We start from the raw sequence: 18305 nt of genomic DNA on the forward strand, positions 1-18305 counted from the left end.
AGGCCAAATCTCAAAGGGTTCATTTCCAACCAGCAGGTTCCCATCTTCCCATCTGCCCTGAATTCCAAGGCCCGGTCTTCACTAGCAATTCAAAAGTGGGCACCCAGCTCTCAGTGGCACCATTCATCACACTGGAAACCTTCCCACTGCCTCATTTCAGAATGAGTTAGGCAAGAAGTCCAAAGCAGGTGGTAAAGATTATTTAAAAACAAAGTTATTGTTTTTCCCAAATTAGCCAGGGGTCCCTAGAGTCGTTACCCACCAGGAAATTAACCCTTTTTTGTAGTCACAGGGCTGGCTGGCTATTGCAATAGCTATTGATTATTAAACTGTCCATCACAACTGCTGTTAGAGAATTACCGGCTGGGTTTCTACCGAGGAAAGGAAGGGGTGGGGAGAAGGCCAAAATACCGTTGTGGGGGGGGGGTGTGGAGGTGTAGGGGAGGACATGGAGGAGGGAGACAGGTAGTTGTAATCAATAGTCAAAGCAGCCGGGCGCGGTGGCTCAAGCCTGTAATCCCAGCACTTTGGGAGGCTGAGGCGGGTGGATCACGAGGTCGAGAGATCGAGACCATCCTGGTCAACATGGTGAAACCCCGTCTCTACTAAAAATACAAAAAATTAGCTGGGCGTGGTGGCGCGTGCCTGTAATCCCAGCTACTCAGGAGGCTGAGGCAGGAGAATTGCCTGAACCCAGGAGGCGGAGGTTGCGGTGAGCCGAGATCGCGCCATTGCACTCCAGCCTGGGTAACAAGAGCGAAACTCCGTCTCAAAAAAAAATAAATAAATAAAAAAAATAAAAAATAGTCAAAGCAGCAAAATGTTGATAAACTACAACAAATGTTTCCTGAGTACTTACACATCCTGGGGAGTTAATATGCATTATTTCATTGAATCTTCCCTTAAAACCCCATGAGGTAGTAGGCACTGGCATTACACCAATTTTGCAAGTGTAAGAGCAATCAGGCTGAGTGAGGTTAAACAACTAACTCGTCCAAGGTTATACAGCTGCTAAATGGAACAGTTAGGATTATAAACCCAAGTCCTCCTCGTGCTAACCAGCCCCTTCCCGGAGCCCTGGGGAGCCCCCCCCGCCCCCCGAGAGCCTCTTCTCAGGGTGTGCTTCATATACACACTTTACATACATTTTCAATTTCAGGATTTGCTGCTTTCAAGTCTCTTGGCCAGAAACATCTCACGACATTTTTTTTGTTGTTTTTTCCTAGATTTATGTGATGCCACTTTGGAGATACTCAAGCTTGGATGGCTTTGAGATCTGCGTGTCCTGAGTTTGTATTCTATTTCCAGCACTATACATTGTTGTATCTCGGGCCTCAGTATTGTCAATGTAAAATAGAGACTGAAAGTTAAAACATACTTGTCCTTAATCATACAGTAACCATAAAGTTTGGAAACATAGACACTTATTTTGCCTGTATTTTAATATGATTGAGCTGTACATTCACATTTGTTACGCGTATTTGCCTCTTTTCAGATACAGAGTAGCTCATAAGATATATCTGAGCTCATGGGATATATATGTATATGTACCTTTTATATTCTAAAATTAAATATGTGTGTAAAGAACTTAGCATGCAGCCTGGCACACAGTAGGTATGTAATACATGATCGCCGCTGTTGTTTGTTGGTTTTTGGCCTCAACTCAATCTCACAAATGTTTGTTGAGTGTCTGTGTAAAGGCCCTAGAGGCAAACTCTTATATAGCGAGGAAAGCAAACAGGCATGTACGGAAATTATTCTGAAAGAAAGCAGTCTATGTTAAGTGCTACCAGTATGGACAAAGTGCATTGAGAGAATAATGGACAAAGCAGTCAATTCTTGCCAGGGAGATCTGGGTAGTAAGATTTTTATTTTTAGATTATATTGACAACACAGAGAAATGCAGATTTTCAGTGTACAATTCAATGAACTTTGGCAAATGTATTCACCCATGAAACTACCACTGGATTCAAGAACATTTTCATACTCCAAAAACCCCTTCTAATCAATCCTCACTCCCCAAAGGCAACCACAGTTTTGTTTTTTTCCCCCCCCCACAATAGTTTTGTTTTTAACCTTCATATAAATGAAATCATTCAGAGTGTCCTCTTCCTGTGTCTGGCTTCTTTCATTTAATATGGGTGATAAGGTTTGAGCTGAGCCTGAAAGCACTGCTAGGATTGAATAAGCAACCATGGAGTCAGGGTTCAAATGTGAGGTATATGGAATAGCATGAGAAAGAAAAGAAGATGGATAAGTGGATTGGGGGTTGATGTGACTAGAGTAAGGGGTACCCAGTGGGAAGGAGAAAGAAGGATGGAAAGCTAGGTTGGAGCTTTGTTTTGCAGAGTTTTCAACGCCAGGACAAAGGCATGTGGACTTTATCCTGAAGGCAATGAGGAGCCAGCCAGGGTACAGAAGAGAGGACTGATGAGATCTGAGTTTTGAGAAGATATATGTCTGGCTACAGCAGGTAGATAAAATGAAGTTAAGGAAGTCTGGAAGCCTGGTGACCAGTTATTTGATTGTTTATTAATTCATCCATTCATTCACAATGTCTGCCAGCTTTGTGATCATTCATTCATTCACACTAAAAGTATTTATCTGGTACTGTGCTCTAGATTTTGGTTTCTGGCCATTACATCTGGCTTTATCATTTGACTAGGAAACAAGTAAGTTTGGTAAATCCTTTCTTCTAGTTGTTCCTTTTTTAAAAAATTGAGATGAGATCTTGCTATGTTGCCCAGGCTGGTCTTGAATTCCTGGGCTCAAGCAAGTTTCCCTCCTTGGCCTCTCAAAGCGCTGGGATTACAGGTGTGGGCCATTGCATTCAGCCTCTTCTGGCTATATCAAATTCTCTCCCCAACCCCAAATTCTGGGAAATCCTTGATTTTTTTCCCCTAGTAATGGGCTCATCAAATCCTGCTAGGAAAACCGTCATTCCCATCGGGTATATGTTTCCTAAAAACCCAATTGGGCAGCTATTACCTTAGATTATTTTGTATGTGACATAATAAGTAAATAGCCCAGAGAAACAGGAAGGGTTTAAATAAATGAAGGCAAGGTCAACTCTATGCCTTCCTGGAGGGCTGGGGACAGTGTTTCCGAAAGTGTGTTCTACAGGCTACAAGTGTGTTCTACATCAGTGGAGATGGAGGAGATGAAACCATGGTCATCTTAGTTTGGGAAATACTGGGTTAAAAACAAAGCAGGTTTCCTCACTGCAGGACCTTTCAGAGGCTTGATGACTGTGCCTTGTTCATTTCTAAGAAGAGGTGTGAAACTTTTCCCAAATGTTCTGATATCAGAATCTTTTCTGCCTAGAACATCTCAGGCATTCTTATATTTCTCAGAATGCATTTGTGAGATTCCCCGATGTGACTTGATAGAAATCAGAAGTGGTTCAGATCAAGGAGAGTTATGGAGCAAAATGCCCATGAGGTTGAGCCAGAGTAGGGAGGAGCCTGGAGCTGTGAACAAGAGGGACCTCCGTCCACAGGAAGGCACAGGAAAAGAAGAAGGAAGTGGGCTTGAGCCTTGCCTCACAGTTACATGGAAATAGAAAGAAAGAAACTTCCCAGCAGGAAAAGGAACTGATGCAAGGCTGAACTGGGACTGTGGAAGGACATCTGTATCGCAGAATTCCTATGGAGGAAACTTTATCTTCAAAGTGGCTGCAGCTGGATCCTACATTTGCTAGGCAGGAGAAAAAAGTGCATGGCTACTGGCCATGGGATGTGACAAGGACAGGGAAGCAGGGTGCTCCTTTGCAATCCCCACCCCTAGAACTGGCCTCTTTCCCACAGGCAGAGGAGCGAAGAGCACTGAGCTCTGTCCCCTCATCGTATGGCACACTCACCTCCCTCACTGTGCTTCTGTTCCCCCAGCCACCAAGGAAGAGAAGGTAGACCTTCTAGAAAGAGAGTCTGAGCCTTCCATGGAAGGCAGGCAGATCTGTGTCTCTTCATAGCTGGGCAGAGCTTCACCAACAGGCTTCAGACAGGTTTGCACACAAAATCACGGCGGTAGCCAAGGTTCTGAAGTAACAGGGGATCTGGGTTCAAATACCAGCTCCACCACTTACCTTGAGCCAGTCACTTTACCTCTCTGAGCTTTTCATGTTTCAGGTTTTCTCACCTGAAACATTTGGGCACCAGGGGCTTAGCACAAAGTACTTAAGTTTGTTAGTAACATCACTAAATTCCTCTAAAGCCCATTGTCTCTGTAAAGGGAAATTTGTCACATTAAAGATGGTTAAGAGACTTTGTACTGTAAAGGGCAAAAACTGGTAGAACCAGTTGAAACTGATTGTTTTTATTTTCTGTAAATCCCACCGATGTCACCCCCTAGGGGTTCATGCAGGGCTTAAGAATAACGTGGTGGAGACTCTTCTGGGTAAGGGGGATCCTGAATGCCTCCTCCATTCCCAGCATTTGTCTCCTGCTGGGTGTGACTCAGACTGTATGGTGGGCCAGGAAGGGGGGCAGGGTCAGAGGTCACTAGGCCCCAAAAAAGAAAATGTTCCATTTCCCAGGTGGGGGCTGTTTTACAACAGATCAGCACATCCCCAGCCTCTAGGGACAACGTCCCTCCCCTACCATAAACTAATCCATTATGCTGGAGGATGATTCTTGCCCAAGGCACCAAAAGGCAGAATCCCCCAGGTCTGATGTTTGGGGTTAGCTGGTTTTCTTAGGCCTGCTCCCTTTGTGATTCAGGCTTTGCTTTTTAGCCTTATACCTTCCCTGAGGCCTTCCTGTGGCTCCAGAAAGCTTTCTCGGGTCTTGCAAACAGTTCCTTCACCCTATGTGGTCAAAACGGTTCTGCCTAGAAGCTGCTGGCTGGGTAGCTTTTGAAGATGGTGTCAAGGCCCTGGGGTTTATGAAATGTTATCGTGGCTGATAAAGGCATCTGCTACTAACTCTTTTTTCCTTTGTTTTCTTTTTTTGTCACCTTCAAAGTCAGAGATCTCAGACAGCTAGAAAGAACCTGAGTGACCTTCAAACTCAAACCATTCATTTCATAGCTGACAAAACTGGCTGAGATGAAGAGGACTCGCCTGAGGTCACCAGAGCCAGCAAGCAGCAGAGCTGGAACTCAAACCTACATCTCCTGCCCCTTGGTCCTGTGCTGCCTCTCCTGCTGCATCATAATACTGGTAACAGCCATGCAGCACTTACTATGTGCCAGGCACTACGTTAAGTGCTTTCATGCATTTAATCCTTACAACCATCCTGTGAAATAAATACTACTATTAATCCCCCACTTATAGATGAGGAAACAGACTCAGAGAAAACAATTTATGAAACTTCGGGTCACAGCTAATAAAAAGCTGAGCCAGGTTTCAAGTCCAGATCAGTCTCAAAACCTGGACTAACCTAACACTAATCTAAGGCACATGTCTTCTCTTTGAGGGGCTTAACTTTCAATATCCCAAAACTACCTCACAGGTTTCAGGGAACGCCCCCCACCGCCCTGCCCAAGGACTGGAGAGAGAAAGAGGGTGAAACAAAAGGGTCCCAAGTTGTCACTTTAAGAGCAACCAGATGAAATACCGTGACCCTCTATTGGGTCATCAGTCAATTCAGAGGCCCCTGGTAGTTTTGAAATATGGCCAAAGAGGCAAAGCCATGGGCTAGAGAGTCAAGTCACTGTCACCTGCCTATCAAGACTCACCTTCTTAGAGGTTTCTCCAGGGCCCATCAGTGGGTAATACTGAGGATGTCTGCACATGACCTAGGAGGTGCAAATGACTGAGCTCATTGTGAAAGGAGACAGGGCTGAGGCTGAAGTATGCATATTCATAGAGTGCTGTCAAGGCATGAATCGGATTTCTTAGGAGCCTGGGCAGAGAGCAGCAGTCATGCTCTCATCCTCTGAGGCAGGGGAACCTGATGACTAACCCCCATCATCAGGCATATTTGCCTTGGGCTGAGTGCCCCAGGTGGGAGAAGCAGAGGAAGAGACAAGACAAGGAACTGCTTCACTGAGGTAGCCAGAGATGCCCATCCCTAATGACAAAAGACAATGGCTGACACTTCTCAGGTCTTACTATACACCAGAGTGGTGCTGAATGTTTTGCATGTGTTACTTTATCTGCAAAAACCTCACAACATTGAAGTTATGCCTACTTGATGAAGAAACCGAGACTCAGAGAGGTCAAAGGACTTGCCCAAGGTCAAACAAGTAGTAAATGGTTGAGCCAGGATGCAGACTCATGTAGACTGGCTCTAAAATCCAAGCTAGATGTTGTCCACCGTGTTTGTGTGTGTCTGTGTGCGTGCGCGCGCGCGCATGCGTGTGTGTGTGTGTGCGCGCGCGTGCATGCGTGTGTGTGTGTGTGCGCGCGCGCGTGCATGCGTGTGTGTGTGTGTGTGTGTGTGTGTGTGTGTGTGTGTCTGAGGGCAGGCAGTCTGCAGTAGAGACTTCTGCATCACCTGAAGGGTGAAATTAGAGAAGTCTAATGGACTCCTCCAACAGAAGAGATTTTGAGAAACTTGACAACAAAACAATGTTTGCAAACATCTAGTTTGCAAGCAGAGGAAAGGTTTTCGAGTAGAAGGGTTTCATCAAGGTTCCCCCACTGGGCTTCCTGTGTACAGAAATATACCTTATTCATTTCTCTCCTCAGAGTGTGGCATAGCTGCTTGACCGGAGCACGTCCTCACCAAGTCACCTAGAATGACTGTTTGCTGAGGCAACATAATGCAGCAGTTCAGCTTTGGAGCCAAACGGTCTGGGTTCAGACCCCAGCTTGGGTACTCTGGCGCAGCATGACCTGATCAAGTTCATGGCTTCTCTAAGTCCCAGCTTCCACATCTATAAAACAGAGGTGGGCACTTGTAAGGACTGAGTGAAACAGGACGGGTAAAGTGTACAGACCCAGGCATAGAGTTAAGTGTTCAAAAAATGAGAGCTATTTTAATTGGTAATGATTCAATAACTCTCCATACTCACTGAATGAATGGATAAATGAATAACGCATGTGCCTAGGCAAGGTGGCAGTCTGTCCAGAGCACAGGCTGAAAGGGTGAGCAGGGGCAAGTGAGGGATGAGCAGACTGATGGTGACTTCTGAGTGGTTACCTCCTGAGGGAAGAGCCAGAGGGCCTGATCTTGGTGTAGATATGGTTCCAAGGCCCCTGCAGGCCACAGTTTCTAAGTCCTTCCTCCTCCACTGCTGGACCATGGGGCCCCAAACTGATGGCCTTGAAAAATTCCCTGGCAGGCCAGCAGTGGATTCAGAAAACCCCTCACTTGAATGTTCAAGGCCTGAGATTGCACACTTAACCTCTGACCACATGGCCTTTGCCTTCCTAAGGGGATACGGGGCCCAGAAAGGCCTCAGCAAAACCCTCTTCCCCCACCCTCTCCAGTGAGATCAGACCTAAATAAACACCAATGGCAGCCTTTGAAGGAACACTCCTAAGAAACAGGAGGGGTTAGGACCTTATGGATTAATTGTGCCTATCTGAACTTCTCTGGGCAGAGCCGGTCCCACCCTGCCCTGCCCCAAATCACCCCGCCCTCCCCTCCCCTAGGAAGGCAGCACTGACCCTGGCCACCTACTCATTCCATTCGGCACTGGGGCACCAAGACCCTCTGTCCAAGCAAGGCCTTGGCCAATTTTCCTCCAATTTCAAGGAAATCCTCATCTCAACCCTCCTGGCCTGTCTGACCCCTGCAGAGAGGAGGAAATACATTTTCAGTGTGGTTTGCCATGGGAATAGTGAAGATTAATATGGTTTTGGCCACAATGCTCTCTTTTATCTGGAAGTAAGCAGTGTCTTGTTTAACTGTCTCTTTTTAAGACAGACCCAGCAATAGTGACTGGGCTGCTGGGGCCTGAGGCACAGGTGAGGGCTCACCTGGGGCCAAGGCAGCTGGGGTCTGTTCTTCCCAGCAGGCCCTCTCCTTCCAGGACTGAGGCTGCATTCTTCCTGGCTCCCCTCTCCCTGGCTGCCTCCTGTTCTAGCTGGTTCCTGGCAACAGAGAAAGAATCTCAAGACAGCACTCTTGCTGCTTCTTCCTTCTCTGCCTGGGCAGAGGATAAGCCTTCTCTGCTTTGTTACTTTTCAATAACTATAAAGTTTATTTTTTTTATTAACAGAAGAAATAATATCCACAGAAACAAAACTAAAGCATAAATCACCACTGACCCCAATATCCATAATACTCCCTGGGGTGAATTATTGTTTTCTCTAGAGTTTTAAAATAGGAATGGACTAATTTACTAAACATAAATGGAAGACTTAAAAGTAGGGAATCAGACCCCGATTCAAGACTTAGCTCAGAAACCCCCTGAAAATAACCTTAGTAAGTTTCACTCCTGGGCCTCACTTTCCTCACTTGCAAAATAAGGATACTAGTACTTACATCATAAGGTGGTTGTGAGAATTATATGAGGTCAAACACTGAGTCCAGTGCCTGGAACATCATAAGGACACATAACTGCTAACAACTGTACTGAAACCACAGTAAATAACGTCCGTGGTACTAAGGAAACCTCTGTAGCATCCTTTTAAACTGTAGCGGGGCATGCAGCTACATTCAGGTATCTTAATTTACTTCACTGAATCTCTGCTGAAGAGTATTTTTATTAATTCTGATTTTTCAGGGTTACAAACAATACTCTGATGCATATCCTTGTAGGTAACTCTTTGCACACAAAGATTATTTGCTTAGACAAAATTCCTATGAGTGAAATTGCCAGATCAAAGGATGGGCTAAACCTGAAAGCCAAAGCTTGGACTGGCTCACTCTCCTTCCAGCAAGGAGGGTGCTTGTTTTCCCTTGCCAGTAGTGTGATTAGCATTTTCTTTCATCTTTATCAACTGGATAAATGAAAAAAAAAAAAAATAATAATAACTGCTTGTTTTTAGAGACTTTTATTTTTAAGGAGAGATTTCAGGGTGACTATTTAGACCTAATCATTCCTCATGTCCAAGGAAGCTCCAGGAAGGAATGTAGGTGGTGTTATTGGAAGAACTGTGATAACAATCTAAAGTACAAAATGTGAAAGGGACTGAAAGCTGCCCCTTCCACCGCTCTGCAGGCACAACTTCCAGGTCCATCCATGCCTTCAAAGAAGGGTCATATTCTCTGTGTAGGGTGTGTGGCCTATCCCTCTGCTTAAGAACATTATAATGAAGCTTATACTTTAAACGTTAAAATGTTCAAATGAAATGTTAAAGAATATTTTAATGAGCTTTGCTGGGCATGGTGGCTCACACCTGTAATCCCAGCACTTTGGGAGGCTGAGGTGGGTTGATCACAAGGTCAGGAGATCAAGAGCATCCTGGCTAACACAGTGAAACCCTGTCTCTACTAAAAATATCAAAAAAATTAGCCAAGCATGGTAGTGTGTGCCTGTAGTCCCAACTACTCAGGAGGCTGAGGCAGAAGAATCGCCTGGACCCCAGAGGCAGAGGTTGCAGTGAGCCAAGATCATACCACTGGACTCCAGCCTGGGCAACAGAGCAAGGCTCCATCTCAAAAACAAACAAACAAACAAACAAACAAATAGCTGGGTGTGGTGATGGACGCCTGTAATCCCAGCTACTTGGGAGGCTGAGCCAGGAGAATTGCTTGAACCCAGAAGGCGGAAGTTGCAGTGAGCCAAGACTGTGCTATTGCACTCCAGCCTGGGCAACAGGGCAAGACTCCATTAAAAAAAAAAAACAAAAACCAAAAAAAACAAAAAACCTTACTTGTAAAGAATATTGTAATGAGCTTTGAGTGACTGCCCAGGACTGCACTTCTGTGACCCCTTAGGACCCATAATGGTATCTAGGATAATGCTTTGAAAGTTGAAGTTCAATCCAAAGTTCTCCACTTAACTAGGGGCACTCTCTCTGAACCCCAGTCTATCTAACAAATGGGGCCAACAATGCCCCCTTGTCTCCTCCTCCTGGGGTAGCTGTATGGATGAGAGGAGAGGAAAACACTTTGAAAAGAGCTCTGAATATAGCAGAGATTGTTTTTAAGGGAGGTTGAGTGCTGAATGCTGTGAACTTAGCTGTGCACTGAAGCTGGAAATGGGAAGGGGCCCGAGAGGCCTTTTTGCTAAGCTGTGTGCTCACTGTAACACCAGCTATCTTTTATTGGATACCTATTTGCCATAGGTTTTACATCAAGATCTCATTTAATTTAATCCCCAGGTCGACCCCACTGAGGCATGATGGGAAACTACAGAGTTGAAGTCACGGGTGCAAAGAGAAGGCATTGGTACAGGAAAATAAGAGGGAGTAGAGGAATTCAAACTTTGGAGGTCTTCCCTGGGAGCAGGGCAGTTAGAAGGCAACACCTAACTTGCCCAGAATGTCAGTAATTTGTGTGAATTATATTCATTCATCCATTTTTCATTTGTTCAACAAACATCTATTGAACACCTATTGTGTTGAGATACAGGACAAGTAAAAAGTACTATATGAGACTTACTTTCCCTTGTATGGTTTCTGCCCTCCAGAAGCTTACAAATCCTATCTACCTTACAGATACCATCAACCAACCTATCTACTATTCTTCCTTCCCTGCCTCCCATCTCCCTTCTATCTATACATCCTAGATCTTGTTCCAAAAAGAGACTAGGAAGCTTGAAAGGACTGTTTCCACAACTTTGGGATCAGGCCAACTTCAGTTTGATTTCATCTCTGTCACTAAGGGGACAGCCAGGTGACCTTAGATGTTATATCACCCTCTGGGACTTTTATGTCTTTTGTAAAACAGGGATACTCAGAGCAGCTACTTCATAGGCCTCTTGAATTACATGGTATGTATGTAAAACACTAGAACAGTGCCTGACACATACTAAGGACACTGTTATCTTATTTAATCCTCATAGCAGTCATTTCACTGAGGACAAACTGAGGTAAAAAGAAGTGGAATTGCTTATCCAAGGTCTCAGGCAGTCAACCTCAGAGCGTTAATAACTGGCCAACCATGTGACCCCATTTTACAGGGAGGAATGGGGTAGAGCATCTAAAGCAAGCATCGCAGCATTAAGTGCTCGATAAATGACAGTAATTTTAGTTGCAAAATCAAAATCAAATCAGATGGCTGAGCAGCCCGCAAGCCAGGCAGCCCCCACCTCCATTCCGGTGCCTCCTAGGGGATCACTGAGCAAGGACTCAGTCTTCACTCTCTTCATCCCTGCTCTTGCCCCAGGAAAGATGGGAACACAATGACCATTTGTCAATGGGAACTTATTTTGGTTTAATGACATTTAAACTGGGCCTTTGTATAGAATTTCTAATTACAAGAGCAATGCAAGTTCAATGTAGCCCATTTAGAGGGAAGGCAGGGAAAACATTTAAATCCTGTTATTTCAGTGCCCACAGAGAAGCACTGTTGATATGTGGGTATGTGTTCTTTCAATATTTGAAGATAGGTCAGCAGATTTTCATTAAGCATTTTGGATAACGAAAAAGCATTCAAGTGTTAGAAAAGGATGGCTGTCAGCAGGGTCCTCATGTCCAGCAGTGCGTGTCCTGTCTGGTAAACGGCACATAGTTGTTCAGCACACAACTTTCAGAGACACACAGAGGAGCCCCGGCTCGCAGTGCTCACTCACAGTGGTCCCTCAGTTCTCCCCAGCATGCCAAGGAGAAGCAGCACAGTCTTTGGGAACAGTGGCTTCTGTATGGCATCATCATGGAAGGAGGGAGGGAGGAAGGAGGGAGGGAGGAAGGACTGTGCATCCTCCACGGGGGCAGATCGCAGCATCGGAGAGAGAACATCAGTAATCTAGAAAAGCAAATCAAGATGATTTTGATGGGGAACTCCACCCTTACAGTGATTCACCAGTCTACTCTTATAGAGAGGGAAATTTACTGAGGCTCGGAGAGAATTTACTCAGTCACACAGTAAGTGGCCAGAGGTCAGGCAGAACTTGAGCCCAGGGCACTCCCTTAGTCCAGATCTGTAAGAATGGAATCAGAAAGATATGGATTCAAATCTCAATTCTTTAACTTATTAATTTTGGCTTTTTTTTTTTTCTTCTCCCTCAATGATCCCCACTTACTGGTATTCATTTTCTTTTCTTTTTTTTTTTTTTTTTTTTTTTTAACAAGTGTCTCACCCTGTTTGCCCAGGTTGAGTGCAATCTTGGCTCACTGCAACCCATACCTCACAGGTTCAAGTAATCCTCCTGCCTCAGCCTCCTGAGTAGCTGGAATTACAGATGTGTGCCACCATGCCCAGCTAATTTTTTTTTCTTCTTCTTTTAGTAGAGATGGGGTTTCATTATGTTGGCCAGGCTGGTCTCAAACTCCTGATCTCAAGTGATCTGCCTGCCTTAGCCTCCCGAAGTGCTGGGATTATTGGCATGAGCCACTGTACCCAGCTAACTGTTGACTTTCAACAAATAATTTAACCCCTGAGTCTCTGTTTCTTCACTTGTGAAATAAGGTTAGTACCTTCCTCATTAGATTTAAATGAGAATAACGGGGAAAAAAAAGGCTTTTCTAGCAAGTATTGAGTGCTATATGCCAGTTACAGATAATGCCCTTCACAAGCATTATCTCATTTAATCCTCACAATAACCCTATAAGGGGGGAATACAATTTTTACATCCATTTTACAGGTAAGGAGAGTGAGGCTCAAAGAGCTGTACTTGCCCAATATCATGTAGCTAGCAAGTGGTTGGGCTGAGATTTGAAATGAGGCCTGTGAGTCTCAGAGCAATACTATCATATCACATAGGTAAGTCTGGGCACAGTGCTTACAAAATACAAACACTAAACAGCAGCCGTCATTATTTACTGTCGTTATTGTGAATATAATTATTATGTTACATTTAATTAGCTGGTCTCTATTTATGTTTTTTTAAACTCTGGTTTTTTTTTTTTTTTTTTGGAATAGCTGTTCTGGTTTAAATCTCCTCAGCAGAGAAACCAAGAACTGTGCTGATCCATGAAGGGGAAATAGGTGCCAGCCTTGCCTAGCCTCGGGCCATGCTCATGCCACACAGGAGCAGGAAGGGGGCAGCAGCAAAGCGTGGGGGAGTGTCTCTTTATAGGCCTGGCATCTCTGGGTTGTTGGGATGAAGGCCTGGAATAGCACTTGTACCTCCTGCCTGGGAGGTATAACTCCTATTGGAGGGGTCTGGTGATCTTGCAAACTGGCTCATGGCGTCCCTGCCTACCTAACCCAGACCACCAGTCCTTTTATCCCATGCAGGGCACTTCTGTAGCTTTCCTGTGTGTGAAGACACAGAAACCCTCTGCCCTGTGATTTGGGTCTCTGCTGATCTCTGAAGATGGGCGCGGGTGATGAAAGCCGCAAGACCTAGAGGCAGAGGGAGAGGACCCATTTTAAAAAGCCCAGCGAGCACAGACATGCCACCTGGAATCCCAGCCTTCCCTGAGCCCAGCCAGCATGAGTCACCCACAGTCCTTCACCTGTGGGTTGCAACACAGTTGACAGAAACTCCACAGTCTTCCATGACGTGGGCAAACAGGTACATACAGAGGAGTGTGCCATCGTTTGGACTGCAATAAGCTTTGCAGTTATAGTTGGCACCAAATAGCCCTTCTGCCACCAATAACCTCTGTAAAGTGGTTGGGTACCCAGGCTCTGCTCTCGGATTAAATTCCAGCTCTAGCTCTACCACTGCTTAGCCCTGCAGCTTAAGTAGTTTACTTCAGTATTCTGTACCTCAGTTTCCTCATCTATAAAATGGGGATATCGAAAGTGCCTATCTCCCAGGGTTGTTTTAAGGATTAGACAAGACAACGCATGCAAAGACAATGCCTGGTGCCTGTGGTATACAAAGCACCTACTAGGTGCTAGACACTGGAGATTCCACAGTGAGTGACACAGTCTTTGCCCTTATGGAGTTTACGTACCAGAGGAAGGGGAAAAAGACAATAAACAATTAGAAAAATACCATAAGTCACATTACATTATATCATAAGTCCTAAGGGTTCTGCAGAGAACAGTAAGTAGTGTGATCCAGAATGACTGAATGTCTACTTTATGAACGAGGGTGACTGAAGAGGGCTGCTCTGAGGAGGTGGCTTTATTAGCAACTATTATTTACTATTATTTATCAGAGTCCCCTGGACTTCCCCCAACATAGCCTCCAGGGAGAAGCCAACCCCTGACACTTCTTCAACCCGGTACCCCCTCTCCAGAGACCTGCTCTCACTTCAAGAGGGTTCCTTTGAATTCTAACTTTACCCTGAAAAACCTCCATAATTGGCAGGAATAGCTGAAACCTCCTTTGCTGTTCCCAGAGGGGAGAGAGAGAGAGGAGTGGGCCAAGTTGCGGTTCCCAGGAAGATAGAGCAAAAAGATAATCTGCCAAAAAGGGAAGGGTGGGGGAGGGGAGACTAGAATGAGAGAGGGCAAAAAAAAGATGCCAAGATCTCTGGCTTAGATTTAATTTCAAACTAATCCTGGAAGAAGCTCTTTAAAAAGCTCTAACATTCTCCTGTTTGTGTTTGTGGATATTCTGGGGTTTACCAAGCTTGTTCTTTATAGAAGACAGCTCACAGCAATTACTCCACAATTACCTCATCTAACAGGCATTGAATTTCTCCAAAGTTCCCAATACAGAATGAAGCACTTGGAGCCTGTGAAATGACCAGCTGGTGGAGGCTTCAGAGGTGGCAGGCTTCAACTTTTCTATCCCTTCTGTGCTGATCAGAGGTATGTGGCTTGCCCACACCCCCTTCACACCCAATACAAGGCTGTTCTCCTTTACTTCTCTGCCCTGTCACCAACACACACCCCACAGATTGTAAACTCCTCTAGAACTGGGACCCTGTTTATATGGCCTCAGTTTCTCCAGAACCCAGAGTAGGGTCTGGCACACAACAGGTGCTCAATGAATGTCTACATTGAGGCCACTACTGCAGATTGGATCTGGGCTGGGACCACCCTAGCCGTGCCCTTGGGCAAGGCACTTTACCTCTCTGGCCTCCATTTTCTCCCTCATCTGTAAAATGTGTGTTGAAGAGGAAGGAAAAAGTGATCATAAATCTACCACAGTGGGTTACTGTAAGAACCAAAAGAAGTCACTTGAGTAACTGTAAAAGATTATTCATAAATAAGATATTATCTTAAAGGGGAAACTGAAAAAAAAAAAAAAAAAAGGGAACTTATACAAAGACCTACCTGAGAACAACTGCTCTCTCCTTTGAGAATTCCCTGGTGGTACAGAAGGAGGGGGTAAAGAAATCTGGGGTGTGGCGGGATGTTTCTGGATATCTGGGATATTGACTAGAAACAGGAATCAAGTTTTCCTTTAAGCCAAGTTACCTGTTTGTCCCTGTACTTTTCCTCTAGTTATTTTGCTTCTTCACAACATTTTTCTCCTTCCCTCCTCCCTCATCTCCACCCCTCACCTCCTCACCAAGGAAGGAATTGGCCAGCTCCACCCAGCCAGTCCCCCTTGGCTCCGCCCTACTCGGCGGGCTAAGAGTTAACAGCTGCACCTGTTGAGGTATCCCTGCAGTCGCCGGCACCTGTACCTGCAGCCAATCAGCGCCAGCACTGCTGGGAACCTACCTGTCAGCAAAATCTCGACACTCAAACCTCAACATAAATCAAACACTTCCCTGGGCAGGGAATGTCTGTGTCAGGCAAGAATTAGAGACAAGCGGTCAGCAGAGCCTCAGCGCTGATCGTCGGAGCCTGGGAGCAGGAAGATGTCGAATGAACTTGAGTGAGTAAACATCGGTGAATGCCTGCCGCTCTCGGAGGGTGGAGGCTGGATGGGGTTTCCTGGAGGGGGAAGATCGGGGAGGCCGGCACCGGGATTCACAGAGCAATTTGTAAGGGTAAATGAATGGGCTGACGATCTTTCTTTGGCGTGTCAAGGCAAGCCCCAGTCTCAAGCTGGAGGTGAGCGTTTCCCTGGGAAAACAGTTTTTCTCATTCTCTTTGCTGAGCAGTTTCGAGCCAGGCAGGGAAACACAAGACTGAAACTGCGAAGGTTTCTGGCACCACTTTTTGATACTCTGAAGGGGCCTTGGAAATCAGACAACACCCCCAATCCCATAGAGGCTTTCTATCTTCTTGCCAAAAGGAACTTCTTTGAGGTAGTTCTAAGAGCTGTCTTAGGCAGAGCGTTGGGTTTCTCTAAAAGGACTTGTTTGCTGGAACAGTCCCAAGTGGGAAGGTTACCGTGTGGTGGCTAAGCATGTGCACTCTTTGCAGTGGGCTTGAACTAAGTTCACATCCAGGCCCTGTCCCTGAGTGATCTCAGACAAGACGGTCAATTTTTCCTGGCTTCATTTTCCTCATCTGGAAAATGGGTACAAGAATGCTTTGTAGAATTCTTGAAAGAGTTAAGTGTGATAAATGCTGTAAAACGCTGAGCATAAAGCTGCAGTCCGAAGATGTTTTCAATAAAATGTGGTTCATCTGATTCAGAGACAGTTCTAAGGTTGGGGAAGCTGAGAAGTGGTTTTTGGTAGGTCACCTCTGTTGGCTGGCAGGATGCATGTGCCTTCCTGCCTACATCTGAGATTTAAGATCCCGAATGACTGATGCTGATCTTCGCCATGGGGTCCTGTTTGGGGTCCAGACCTTAGAATACGTAGGACAAGGCTAGACTCTGGGCTGCTTTAGGCTGAGTTCAGGGAGCTGGCAGAAGCCAGAACTCTTTAAACACAGGCTCTTTTTTTCCTGCCACCCTCAGAGGTGAGTGGGCAGACGCAAGGATTGTACCATCTTTTTTCTAGCTACTCCTCAATAGATTGTTTTAACAAGTTGAAGATCTGTGGGCAGGGCAGTGGTGGGTCCTGATTGCAGGCAGGATTTTATGTTCTTAGCTAGCCCTTCAGTTCTTCTGGGCTGGCCAATCATGTTCACAGTACAATCACTAGGGTTAACAGGCACATTTCTTTTGAATGAATTTCCCAGGGTTGATGATGTATTGACAATTTGACCACAACGAGAATGAAAGTAGGAGCATCGGAGCTGACACCTGGGTTCGAGTCCCAGGTCCAGCACTTACAGCTGCGTGATGTTGAGCAAGTCACTTAATCCTCACCTGTGGCCAAGCCAACTGTAGTATCCACCTCATGGGGTTGTTAGGGGATTTGACAATTTTAGAATAGTGATTGCTTTTAAGGCTGGTGGAGAAATAACCAGTCCATGAGCATTCCCGAACCTCTTGCTATTTTTCCATACTTTGAACACACACAAAAAAAATCTTCAGCTGTGTCTCCATCCCATTTAAATTTGCTGGCTAAAACTGCGGAGACTGCAGACAAAATCTATCCATTGCCGCACGTTAGGGGGTACGCGTTCTGCAGCTCGGTTACTTGAACAGAAAGGTTTCCTGCTTTTCTCCTCGCTAATGATTTGGATTTGAAGTCAGATCCGCTGACAGTTGAGGCTTCTCAGTTTGGGGTGGGGTGAGGGAAGCCAGTTGCCTGCTGAGTAATTGCAGGCAGACTCCAAGCCACCATTTGAGATTATAATGGCAGAGCCTGGGGGCTCAGCTGCCCCTACTGACAAGGGGAGGATACCCAGTGCTTGGCTTGCAAGTTCTGAGCTGCAGTGGCCGCTGTGGTGACCTCCTGTTCCCACTCCCGCCCTCACTCCCTGAGCGCCAGCCGTCCCCGGACCCTGCAGTTAAGAGGACCCTCCAGAAAGTGTCAAGTTAAGAGGACTGGCCATCACTTACAGCTTGGGGCCTCATGGAATGGCCAACTCTGGTCAGGCTTTGATATAGTGGGAAAAGTGGGACTTGTCTGTGACTCTAAATTCTGCCACTTACCAACAGCAGGATCCTGGCGAATTTGTTTGTTCTCCCTGACCCTCAGTCTGCTGATCTGTGTGTAACACCCACCTGGCAGGAACAACTGTGAGCTCCCAAATGTGGAACAGGAGCTCCATCCGCGCCAGCCCAGCGGCCAGGCCCCGGGTGTCAGGCGGCACTTCGAAGGCTGGTCCCTGAGAAGCACGGAGGCCCGGGCGGTGTAGTTAGAAACCAGCTGGAGGTGGCTGGCGGGTGCCGAGCGCCAGGCCTTTCATGTGGTCGCAGCGATCTGGGTGCCTGGAGCCCGCAGCCCCGGACCGCCCCGGGCTACTGCAGGGCGCAAGGGATGCTGGGCAGCGGCCCGGGGCGCCGGAAGTCGCTGTCGACCGCCGGGTCTCGCGGGAAAACGGCCGGCGCGCGCGAGCTGCCAGCCGTCGGGTTTTCCTGAAGGTGTCGCCGGGGCCCTGGGGATTTGGAGCCGCTGGCGACCTCGCCGGTGACCTCTTGTTCCCCCCGCCCCGGATCGCCGGCCGTTCCCGGACCCTCCAGGCAGGCTCTGTGGACGGCTCAGGAAAGGAGGGTTTCTCCAC

General features: G+C 46.4%; 1 protein-coding gene across 3 annotated transcripts in view; it reads left to right on the forward strand.

Moving 5' to 3' along the window:
* Positions 1-15408: 15408 nt before the first annotated feature.
* GRHL3 (grainyhead like transcription factor 3) overlaps positions 15409-18305 on the forward strand; it is a 44475-nt gene continuing 41578 nt past the window's right edge. For all 3 annotated transcript variants that reach the window (XM_074380290.1, XM_003934852.3, XM_074380289.1), the window contains exon 1: positions 15409-15669. In XM_074380290.1, coding sequence (XP_074236391.1) covers positions 15653-15669 — 17 coding nt within the window. In that variant the 5' untranslated portion in view covers positions 15409-15652. The remainder of the gene's footprint in view (positions 15670-18305) is intronic.

This window comes from Saimiri boliviensis, chromosome 11 (genome assembly GCF_048565385.1).
Source record: "Saimiri boliviensis isolate mSaiBol1 chromosome 11, mSaiBol1.pri, whole genome shotgun sequence".
NCBI lineage: Eukaryota > Metazoa > Chordata > Mammalia > Primates > Cebidae > Saimiri > Saimiri boliviensis.